This window comes from Littorina saxatilis, linkage group LG7 (assembly GCF_037325665.1).
Source record: "Littorina saxatilis isolate snail1 linkage group LG7, US_GU_Lsax_2.0, whole genome shotgun sequence".
Taxonomy (NCBI): domain Eukaryota; kingdom Metazoa; phylum Mollusca; class Gastropoda; order Littorinimorpha; family Littorinidae; genus Littorina; species Littorina saxatilis.
In genome coordinates, this window is record NC_090251.1 from 6739111 (window position 1) to 6751298 (window position 12188).

General features: G+C 44.3%; 1 protein-coding gene across 1 annotated transcript in view; it reads right to left on the bottom strand.

Moving 5' to 3' along the window:
* Positions 1-3608: 3608 nt before the first annotated feature.
* The window catches only part of LOC138970576 (uncharacterized), a 32719-nt gene continuing 24139 nt past the window's right edge, over positions 3609-12188 (bottom strand). Inside the window, exons 14-15 of the mRNA XM_070343046.1 lie at positions 8383-8582; positions 3609-8138 (exon numbers count right to left, since the gene is read on the bottom strand). Coding sequence (XP_070199147.1) covers positions 5675-8138; positions 8383-8582 — 2664 coding nt within the window. The 3' untranslated portion in view covers positions 3609-5674. The remainder of the gene's footprint in view (positions 8139-8382; positions 8583-12188) is intronic.

The following is a 12188-nucleotide window of genomic DNA, read 5'->3' on the forward strand; positions in this document are numbered from 1 at the left end:
TAAAGATCTCGTGCAGAGATGAACTTGCTGTGGTTGATGTAACTGATGGCAGAGGTGCGTAAGTCACGTGTCCGGTGTGTGGTGTGTATTTAATGTTTATGTCTGGGATATTGCACCCGTCATTATTAGTTGTGTTGGTTATATGGCGTCTTTTGTATGTGTGTTCGTTCCTGTGATCTTGCGTCTGTCAAAGTCGTATTGCAAGTCGGTTTGAGGGAGGGAGGACTCGGATGTGCAAACTACATTCAGTAAACCTGACCATAATGATCCGAGTATTTGTACATCTCTCCCCCCACCCCATCCCTAACAGACTGTACTTTCCCTTGCATTTGCAATTCTGTTATTGGCATTATACATTCTTCATTCTCCCTCGATCTCACACAAAATCCAGGCCAGTTTTCTCCCTAACCCTTCTACATTTCAATCATCCCCACTCCCCCTGCCTTTTTACATTTAGTCAAAACTTTTAACATAGAGGGGGAATCGAGACGAGGGTCGTGGTGTATGAGTGTCTGTGTGTCTGTTTGTGTGTCTGTCTGTGCGTGTGTGTGTGTAGAGCGATTGAGAGTAAACTACTGGACCGATCTTTATGAAATTTTACATGAGAGTTCCTGGGCATGATATCCCGAGACGTTTTTTTCCTTTTTTGGATATATGTCTGATGACGCGACGTCATATCCGGCTTTTTGTAAAAGTTGAGGCGGCACTGTCACACCCTCATTTTTCAATGAAATTGATTAAAATTTTGGCAAAGCAATCTTCGACGAAGGCCGGACTTTGGTATTGCATTTCAGCTCGGAGGCTTAAAAATTAACTAATGACTTAAAAATCTGAAAATTGTACATGTAATTAAAATAATTTTTTTATAAAACGATCCAAAACTACGTTCATCTTATTCTTCATCATTTTCTGATTCCAAAAACATAAATATGTTATATTCGGATTAAAAAGAAGCTCTGAAAATTTAAAATATAAAAATTGTGAGTAAAATTAAATTTCCAAAATCGATTTAAAAACAATTCCATCTTATTCCTTGTCGGTTCCTGATTCCAAAAGCATAAAGATATGATATGTTTGGATTAAAAACACACTCAGAAAGTTAAAACGAAGAGAGGTACAATAAAGCGTGCTATGCAGCACAGCGAAACCACTACCGCGCTAAACAGGCTCATCAGCTTCACTGCGTTTTGCACGAGCGGCGGACTACGGTCATTGTTAAAAAATGCAGTGCGTTCAGTTTCATTCTGTGAGTTCCACAGCTTGACTAAATGTAGTATTTTCGCCTTACGCGACTTGTTTTTACCTCCTCTTGTCCATTGTACTGCCCAAAAGTATGCTACCTCTCGACTGTCACAATACGAATCAGGCAAGTACAATTGTACAAAAAAATTAATACTCTGACAAGGGAAACAACCGCTGTATATTGCCCTTTCAATTTGCAGCAAGATGATTGCTTCACCTGGATACCATTTGCTCAGTTAGGTTGTCACACTTTGTGTGAACGATTTTGAAACTCATGGTTTTCGTGTGTTATTATGTTCTGTATGCATTTTTATGTGTGACTGTAGCACGTTAATTTTAAATTGAGTCATCTTTGTGATATAAGTGTTTGATATGTGCCTGAATGTATAATATATTTTTGTACTTGTTTATTTTGCTCTGTACCCACAGAGGTGTATTTGATAGCGATTTATATACATGTACTGGATACATGAGAAACGCCTGCTTGTAATCTCTTTACGTGTAGGCTGTGGATATAAGAATCAAGGTTTTATTTAGATTTGTGTAGACCGTAGTGATTGTTGTAATGAGAATGGTATTTTGCAGTTCAAGATAGGATGTACATCAGTATGTTATCAGTATTACGTCGTAACCACTTGACTGCCTTGTGCAGCCGCAGCGCCTTAAGACGGGTTTACCCGTCTTCACCGTTCCGGGATTTTCCAGAAGTGCGATGTCACTGCTGACACAAAAATAGCAGCCAATGACTTGGTAGGATACCTCATTCTCATGAATAAACATAAATGGTGACGCGGTTTTGCGTCTGAAGGCTATTTTCGGCCTTGGCGACAGGATAGGGGAGAGAAATCTCGACTCGTCAAAATGGCTAACGGTGGAAGTCGACCGGGACCTAGTAGGGAAAAACAAAGCCGGACTGACGCTACAGGCGGTGCAAATGATTATGGATACTGACAGGGGAAGGGGGAGATCTTCTTTCGGACGATTCGTTGGAAACAGGTAGATGATAGTGATTACAATCCTTTCTTGGAGGAGCAAAACAGCCACCTGTGTTTGATCCACAGGCACAGGAAGATGCGCAGGACTGATTTTTCAAAAGTTCATATTTAAACATCATTATAAGCCAAACTAATTATTATTTCCATGATTAGACACTAAAAACAGATTCTTGGTTCAATTTCCCTTAAAAATAACATAGGTTTTACTTACCAGACCTGTTTACCCCCCCAAATGAAAATCAGGAATGCAGCTGGTACTTTTCCGTAATTTGAGGCATCTTTGAGTAATCTTTTTTATCAACCATAAACCAGCTCGAAAACGATTAAACGACACGTTTATTCGCGCGCTACCATGCAAAACAAGTACAAAATTGATAACCTTGTTTAACAGTATTGTACTACACACACAGAAGCTCGATGACACACACACACAAACACACGACACCTGATATATAATATGCAAGTTAACTAAGACAAGTTTACTTTATCTAAAAACAATTAAAAAAAAAACAGTATTCAGGGACGGAGCAAGAGAGCTACAGCCGATATTTCTGTACAACTTTCGCTTTTTTGGTTGGCATTTCGTCCCCACAGAGATCGGCCCTATATTACCCTTCGGACCAATGTCGATCTCAAATCCACGGAATCCGACAAATACCATGCTGTGCACATGCGCAGAAAAGGCTGTTTCGGTCAGCCTTGAAATCACAGTCCTGGTGACTACCACAATTTCGACTTCGAATTTTCACGCACGAAAAAAGGTTCTCTCGACCGGAATTTCCGGAATTTTCGGTAGTATTCCGTAATACCAGAATTTAGACCCCAAATCCGTAATAATTCCGGACAATCCGGGAGGGTAAACAGGTCTGTACCTACCTACTGCCAGTTTGGAACTAGAATTTTTTGTGAATTATTACACCCCGAACTCCAATATTCCCTGGCAGTCAGGAATGCACATATGCAAGTTTTGATTGGCAGCGAAAGGGTTTACTGCTGACGGATGCAGGCATTTTTTCCTCAGTTGCTGCTTCAAGTAAATGCTTATTTACTGCAGCATTTCTGCTTTGCATTGCAAAACAACCAGTACACAAATTTATTTTGGACACTATTTGAACATACATGTATATCTTAAATTAACCCACGATTCTGATTTGAATTAAAAATGTTTTTGTGGAAGTTTCCCGTTTCGGGTTTTTTTTAATGATGATTTTTCTCCCTGTCCTAACGGCTTTGGGAATATTAAAGACTGGTATATGCTATGATTTTCTTTTTGTTAATAACATACAACATAACATACCAATGCACGCCCCCCCCCCCCCCCCCCCCTCCCCAACACACACCTTCCTCTTCTCCGTACCCTCCCGAGTACACTTTGTTGATCAAAAATGAATGTTTATTGTATGAATACTTGAACACTTATGCATCAAGTATGTATGCAAAAGTGTGATCCTATTACAGTGGTGATCTTTGCTGTAAGTATTTCCAGCCATGCACACTCATAAAACATTGAACCTCACAGAAAACATAAATTCACTCTCGGTATCATTGTACACTCACAAAAATCGCTTCAGAGTCAATGACACAGCTTCTACACACACACATATGATTCGTGCTTCCACTAGTTCCAGCAGATAAAGTAGCCTCACACAAATGTAAATGTGTGCTTTCAGCAGGATAAAGCTAACAAGGACATTTTCAATACTCCATATAGCTAAGAATCAAAAGATCTATCCTACTTACTGCCAAAAGGAAAAATTGATGTGACGTGATTCAATAAAATTAAAAACTATCAAGTACTGATTTGTAGGCTGAGTAAGTAGTGGACTTTGAACAGCAAGTAACATCACACCACAGTTCTATTCTAACCTAACTGATCCATTTCCTTGCTGATACTGACACCCTGATAATCAATGTTTACTTCACAGTAACAGCACTTCTACTAGAACAAGAAATAAATTAAAAGTACTTCCTAATTTCAATTCAGAAGGCATGCAAAACTTGACATCCTTTCAAATATTAAAAATCCTTTCATATCTCCCAGCACTCTAGTAAAATGCACTTGTTCACTCATTATATAATTATCCTTCCCTAACATTTCATTTAACATTGCAGTGCATTTTTCATAGCATAAATGTAAAATCCATTAGTTATGTCACATAAAAAGAACCCCTAACATTTCATTTAACATTGCAGTGCATTTATGTCACATAAAAAGAACCGACAAAGTGAAGATTCAAACTACTTTTTGCTATCTGTCAAAAGCGTTGCATTAATAATTGCAAAATGATGACAAATCTAATGGTAGTTTTATCGACCACAATGTAGAGAGAAAAAGGATTAATTGTGGCAGATAAAATTATTTCTCTTGGATTCATCAAGACTAAAGGGTTTTGTTTGTTTGTTTGTTTGCTTAACGCCCAGTCCACCACGAAGGGTGATATCAGGGCGGCGCTGCTTTGACATTTTAACGTGCGCCACACACGACATAAGTCGCAGCACAGGCTTCATGTCTCACCCAGTCACATTATTCTGACACCGGACCAACCAGTCCTAGCACTAACCCCATAATGCCAGACGCCAGGTGAAGCAGCCACTAGACTGCCAATTTTAAAGTCTTAGGTATGACCCGGCCGGGGTTCGAACCCACGACCTCCCGCTCACTGGGCGGACGCCTTACCACTAGGCCACCGTGTTGCGGTAGACTAAAGGATGAAAGCCACAGTACCTTTCAAAAATAAATGGTAAGCCAGTCTTTAATTCATTAACAATAATTTACTCAATAATAACAATACACATCTACAGGAAGTGGGCTAAAATAGTGGAATCTTTCAGGATCCTAAAGCAGACTGCAAATTCTATTTTCTTAACACTACAGTAAATCCCTCCATCTCTGCTCAGCACAAATGAAAAGTTCTCTTTGTCTAGTTCTTTGTGGATATTCATAACTAACAAGTCATTCACTCCTCCCTATGCCATGCATGTACAACTTAACACACTACCAAATATATATAATTATACAAACATTCAGTCATCCTTGTGCAATTTGTGACCTAACGATCTCACTGAAGGGTACAAAACCAAGCAAAAACCAACTTACATCACAGTACCCTCATCATAATGAGCAGTCAGTCAACTCTTCAGAACAAAAAATCAGCAACATGCAAAAACATGGAACGGAAATTAAAAAAAAAACTGCCACACACAGCCATCACATCTCAAAGTCAAACAATCAGCTTTCAATTTCGGTGAATAGTTCCTTCATACAACTGAAAGCACATAACTTTAAAAAAAATTCCACCCGTTTGTCTTTTCAATCTGTTTCCAGAAATGCGGTGGTTCAATCTGTTTCCAGAAATGCGGTGGGTAGACGGCAGTCACAGCAGATCCACACACTGGCTTTTATCCTTTCAACACAAACTAACACAACACACTGCACACTAGCAGAAGGGGGAGGCCGTAGGGTCAATGGTCTTGAACAGATCCTTGAGCTGTTGTTCAGGCTCTTCAGCCAACATTTGCGGTGGGGCCAGGTTGTCCGGCAGAGGGAGGGGCTGGGTGGACAAGAGCGGGGGAAGCTCCATGCGGGGCATTTCAAAGGGAGAGTCAGCAGTGCCGCTGCTGACCGGTGGTTTTCGTTTGCGCGGATCCTGCCTGCCCTGCTGTGGGCGATTGTAACTGTTGTAGCCAGAGCCTGAGCCACCATCGTCATCACCACCACCCAACGGGGAAGCGTACTCCATGCTACTCTTTCGCTGACCCATGAACTTGCGGGCTTTGTTCACACCACTGTCTTCCACCGGGGCAGGCGGCTTTTCAGTCTTGACTTCAGACACACGCTTGCGCTTGAAGCGAGGGTCGTTGCGATAATCAAATTGTTTCTTGCTCATAGCACCACTGTCCTCGCTAGTGGAGCCATCGTCACTGGCCCCAAGGTCAGGGTCAGATTTGGACGGGGGTTCTCTGAGGGCTGGTGGAAGTGGAAGGGGAAATGACCTCTGCACTGGCTGACCCTCGACCTCCCTGTCAGCACTGTCCGAGTATCTGTGCGGGAGGTCATCACCACCAGGGTCAGACCGAAAGGGACCAGGTTCCTCTTGGGGTGGAGAAGAAATGCGTTCGTTGATCTGAGGGGAAGACCCTGGCGACCCTTGCTGACCTAACCTTGACATGCGATGGTCCATCGCCGACAGCCTGCCTTCCCTTGGGTCGCTGCGACCTGACTGACCCCGCTGGCGAGGATCAGACGACCCTCGCTGCATGGAAGGGGCCTGTCGGGGATCTGAAACTGCCATGGGGCTTCGACGGGGATCCTGCTTACACATGGGGCTTTGCCTTGGATCTGGATTACCCATGGGGCTTTGCCTTGGATCTGGATTACCCATGGGGCCTTGCCTTGTATCTGGATTACCCATGGGGCCTTGCCTTGGATCTGGATTACCCATGGGGCTTTGCCTTGGATCTGGATTACCCATGGGGCTTTGCCTTAGATCTGGATTACCCATGGGGCCTTGTCGGGGTTCCTGTTGATTTCCCAAGGGGCCTTGTTGAAAGTCCTGTTGGTTTCCCATGTTTCCTTGCTGCAAGCCCATGGGCCCACCTTGCATATTGATGGGGCCCCTTCTAGGATCCTGCATACCCATGGGCCCCTGTTGCATTCCCATTGGACCAGTCTGCATGTTCATTGGACCACCCTGCATGTTCATAGGGCCACCCTGCATGTTCATCGGACCTTGATTCAAGGTCATTGGGCCTTGATTCATGTTCATGGGGCCTTGGTTCATGTTGCCTTGGTTCATGTTCATGGGGCCTTGGTTCATGTTCCCTGGGGCTTGATTCATGTTCATTGGGCCTTGATTCATGTTCATAGGGCCTTGATTCATGCCCATTGGGCCACCCTGCATGTTCATTGGTCCCTGATTCATGCCCATAGGTCCTTGCATGTTCATGGGTCCCTGGTTCATTCCCATGGGCCCACCCTGCATGTTCATGGGTCCCTGCATGCCCATGGGTCCTTGCTGCATTCTCACTGGCCCTTGTTGCATGCTCATGGGCCCTTGCATGCCCATTGGCCCAGCCATGCGGTTAGGAGCGTTCCACATGTCGCCTTGCCCTGCCATCATGCCCCGCGGTCCCTGCATCATGTTGCCTTGGAAACCCGGGCCCATGTTGTTGGGTCCCTGCATCATGTTCATGCCAGGGCCCATCATGCCCCCACCACCAACGCCGGGGCCCATGTTGTTGCCCATAAACTGGCCCTGGGGCCCCAAGTTTTGTGCTCGCGGATCTTGTGGACCCATAGTCCTGGGGTCTTGAGCACCCATGTTTTGTGTCCTGGGGTCTTGTGCACTCACGTTTTGACCCCTGGGGTCTTGGGGTCCCATATTCTGAGAGCGAGGGTCCATGGGTCCCGTGTTCTGACTGCGAGGGTCCTGTGAGCGAGGATCTTGGGGACCTTTAACACCAGTACGACGCATCCTGGGGTCGTTGGGTCGAGGTGACAACCCCCCAGCATCCTCACTGCTACCTTTACGTGAGAGGCGAGGGTCGAACGTCTTGGCGGGAGGAGGCGGGGTTTTGTTCTCCAGTCCTCTCTTTTCCACCAGGGCCACATGAGCCTTGACACGCGGATCTTTTTTCCGCTCTGGATCTTCCAGATCCACTGTAGGAGGCAGCGTCCAATAGGGTTTGACGGCACGCACAGAAAGCGGCATCATGCGGTATTCCACCTCCTTCTTGGGAACGGCGTCAGTGACAGGGGGGTCAACGTACAGTGTCGGCAGTTTGGGGAATGGTGCAGCACCAGAGGTAGGCGGTTTGACGTCGGTGGTCCTGGGCGATGATCCGCCGCGGCTTGCTCGAGGATCACTAAGCTGCTGCCGGGGGTCCTTCCCTGACGGTGATCTGAAAAACAGGAAAAAGGGGTTGAGTGAAATCCCATGGCAACAAATCAGGAATATCTAACGCTGGTGAATCTGCAATGAAGAGCTGTGGCAAAGGGCGGGCCAGGGGAAAGCTTGTGAAAGCATGTCCCAAAATGAGACGGAGAGAATTAATTTGCTCCAAGAACACTTGCAGGACTTAGTAAGAGAACTCGGGGAAAGCTTGTGAAAGCATGTCCCATCATGAGACAAAGAGCACTACTCACCCAGAAGCAGCAGAAGTGGAAGAGATTGTGGCAGCACCGTGGCTACGTATGGACTGAATCATCTGCATGACGTTGATGGTGGATGCTGTTGATGTCGATGATGAAGACGCTGATGATGTTGATGACGATGAAGCGGGTTGAGAGGACACGGAGGCTGGTGCCGTGGTGGTGGTGCTGCTTGTGCTTGTGCTTGACACAGACTGTGGAAAACACAACAACACATGTAGTTCTAACAGTGGTGGATATCTCCGCATAGTATACAACCTACACTAAGACAGTATTCGCAACCTGACGAAACAAAACACACTTGCATGCAAACACACACACACACACACACACACAAGACAAACTTCCCTTACGAGTACAGTAATTCTTCTCTGCTACTTACAACGATGGTTTAAAAAAAAATGTGCAGATTTACCGTTTGAAAGTTCAAAAACACCCCTGAAATGAACTTTGCAACAAAAAAACCAACAAAAAAACAAAAACAAATATCTTTAACCTTTAGCACGTCAGTGGCGACTTTCGTCGCCCAGCCATTTCCCCCCCCTTTGCCAGCCAGCGTCGCCAGCGCTAGGCTAGTTCGTATGACCAACTTCTCGTTCGTATTTGCATACAAGAATAACGGTATTTTTAACGGCACTTGAGCCAAAGCGAGGCTCACTTCCTTCCGTTATCTCATCGTGTCGTCTAAGCTGAATTTGAGTCAGTTTCGTCGAAGTTTTCTGCTTTTGTTTTTGCATCGATAAAGTACTTTAGCACTTCAACAAGCAAGATGGAGGATGATGAGTTTGAAACTTTCGTTTGAGTTGTTTCTTGACAACAAATCGTATGCGGAATCGGAACGAATTACTGAGGAAGATCTTCGCAATGAACTGTGTATCGCGGTGAAAAAAATGACAGTTCGTCAAGTGACAGTGACAGTTACGAAACGGAATTTACGAAAGTGCAGACGGATACAAACAGTGGCTGGTCCAGTTTAGTGAAATGACAGGATCAGCAAACATTACCAGACCTGCCTACCCCTGAAATCAAATGTACCATGTGTAGTTTTGGGTGTGAAAATAAGGCAAATGTGTAGTTTGGCAGGTGAATGTGTAGTATTTCAATTTGATCAACCCAAACCGCAAAACAGAACAGTTACTTATACTGTACTAAAACAAACACTCAACACTCCAAACAAAACTATTACAATGTGAACAATACTCCTCATACAAATACAAACAAAGCCCCCACAAAAATACAAGCCAAGCATTAAGTTTATTTGTTAACCCTTAGGCTGGTTGTCGCAACATATGTCGCGCTACTTTACGTATACTGTCACCTGGTTGTCACGACATATGTCGCGCTACTGGCTCAGTCTGTTTGGTCGGTTCCGATTACCTCCCATGGATGCGAAAACCTATGACCGTTTGTTGTTATTTTTCTCTCTGTTAATTCACCAGTGGCTATATAACATGTGTTACAGAATTGCACCAGTGTAAGGGTTAAGAAAAAAATTATTAACTAGTTTGGAACATTTCATGATTTGTTAAAAAAAAGCTATGTTGAGGGGTATGCAGTTCATATACAGTGGGACCCCCTATTCAAGACCTGTGACAATCTGAGAACATCAAGTCACAAAAAGTAGGGACTGGGATGATGATAATTAGTTTTAACGTCCTCTTAGAACCATTTGGCCTATCTTGGGACAGGTAGAGTTAATATGCTTTATGTGGGGACAAGACACTGGACAAACATGCAAACAGAGAACACATATGATCGTGTTATATATCTGGAGGTCCTGTTGCGATATTTCGAAATGGGGATGGAAGTAATGATTGTGTACGCGGAATGTGGTTGGACTGGAGCGGTTTTGTAGGCTTATTTGCTTTTTATGTATGTAGAATATGTTTGTATGTGTGGCTGAATAAGTTACAAAAAAACAACAAAACAAAAAAACAAAAAAAAATAAATAAATAAATAAATAAATAAATAAATAAATAAATCAAATTAATTCTTAGCCAAAGGAAAATATTGAAGCAACTTGCTAAAAAATATATCAGAATGGGGAACTTAAGTTCAGGTAGGAGGGCAGTATGTGCGTAAGCCTTGTTTGATCAATTGAGTATAGCTATGCTTTGTGTTTTAGACGCTTTAGTTGTTGGGCGTGGGAGGGGAGGGGGGGGGGGGGGGGTAAGGGGTCGGTGGGAGAGAGGGCTGAGGGGTGGGAAGGAGGAAAGGGGATAAGGTTTTCAGAACAGATGTCCTATTTTAGCCTTATATATTGAGAGACACAGGGTGTATGCTGGCTTCCATTGAAGCGTGCAATGTTTATCTAAGAACTCATGGGGTTTCAGTTTGTGTTCGTTGACAAGGGTGTGTAGGTTGCGGAAATCTTGTTGGAGTGATTGGCAGCGGTCAAAGAGGTGTAAGAAAGATAGCAACTGTCCACATTCACAGAGACGGGGAAAGAACTTGTAAGCGCATCCATCCGTGCGAATTCTGCGAAGTATTTTAAGGAGGGGGTTGGGGAGTGTAGGCCTGTTTTGTTTTGTTTGTCGGGGCAGAATAAGCCAACCATGGGCATTGCCTTCTGTTTTTAATTCTGTTTCCCAGTGACACCAGGCAACTTTGGCCATTTTGTGTTTTGCTTCCGTCTTTGTTAATTTTAGGTCATGAAATGCTGCTTGATCTGTGACAGCCTCTTTTGCTGCTCTGTCAGCCATATCATTGCCTCTGATCCCTGTGTGTGAGGGGATGTACATGAGGGTCAGTTCTGTCCCAGAGGCAATGATCTGGTGACAGAGGAACAATATTTCCGTCTGAAGCTCTTCCCGGTTTCTGGAACCATTTTGGAGAGCAGTCAGAGCTGATTTTGAGTCGGAGAGAATGACGACTCTTGTTGGGGGTCGAGGGAGGTCATTGACATAGTGGCATGCTCTTAAGATGGCGTACATTTCTGCAGTGAAAATGGAAGGGACTGGGAGTATGTGTATCAACATGAAGGCAAATTTGCATATAAACAGAACAGGTTTGCGTCGGCATTAATAATAATATGGCAGGTCATTGCCTCTGCTCTGGTTACCGATCTCTCAAAAGTGAGCTTGGCACGGGTTTCTTCACAAAACAGTCCAATTTTTCCGCTGCTTTGGTCGGGATTTCTCGAATTCCTCATGAGAAGTGCTTTTCTTGTGGCGGTTACACGGTCGTAAAGCCCACTGTGCTTCAGTCTCTGAAAAGCCATGTTGCACACAGTGCAGTGGGCAAAATGCTTCCCTTTTCTCCACGAAACTAGGCATGGATGCTCCTCATAGTACTTTGGCAGAAAAGCCTTGCTGGGAGTTTGACCAAGCTTCTTTTTTTTGCTCCGTGGCGGTTGATCGCCAAAGTCTTCTGAATCCGTGTTCGTCGCTGTAGCCATTTTTTTCCCTCCAGAAAGAATGAGCTACGAAGTGACCGCGTTCAGAAAAGTATGTGCTGAAACGCCCGCGATAGTTGTAATAACAGCAGCAAGACCAACTGACTACGCTACTCTCGCGGGCGCCGGGCATGTTTTGCACGCAGTACACAACCGGTTAGTACAAATTATGGATCGGAACTCGCTCGCGTTTTTGCGTATTCAAAATGTCAAAATGTGTAGTCGAAACGAAACGTTTGCATAGTATAAGACAAGCATGCGTAGTTGCGTAGTTTGGGGACCAAAATCGTAGTTTACTACGCTCAATGTGTAGTGTAAACAGGTCTGCATTACCGATAATCTGACTGATGTTGGATACTTTCTTCTGCATTTTTTTGCGTGGCAAATGCTCGACTCGCTTGTCGAA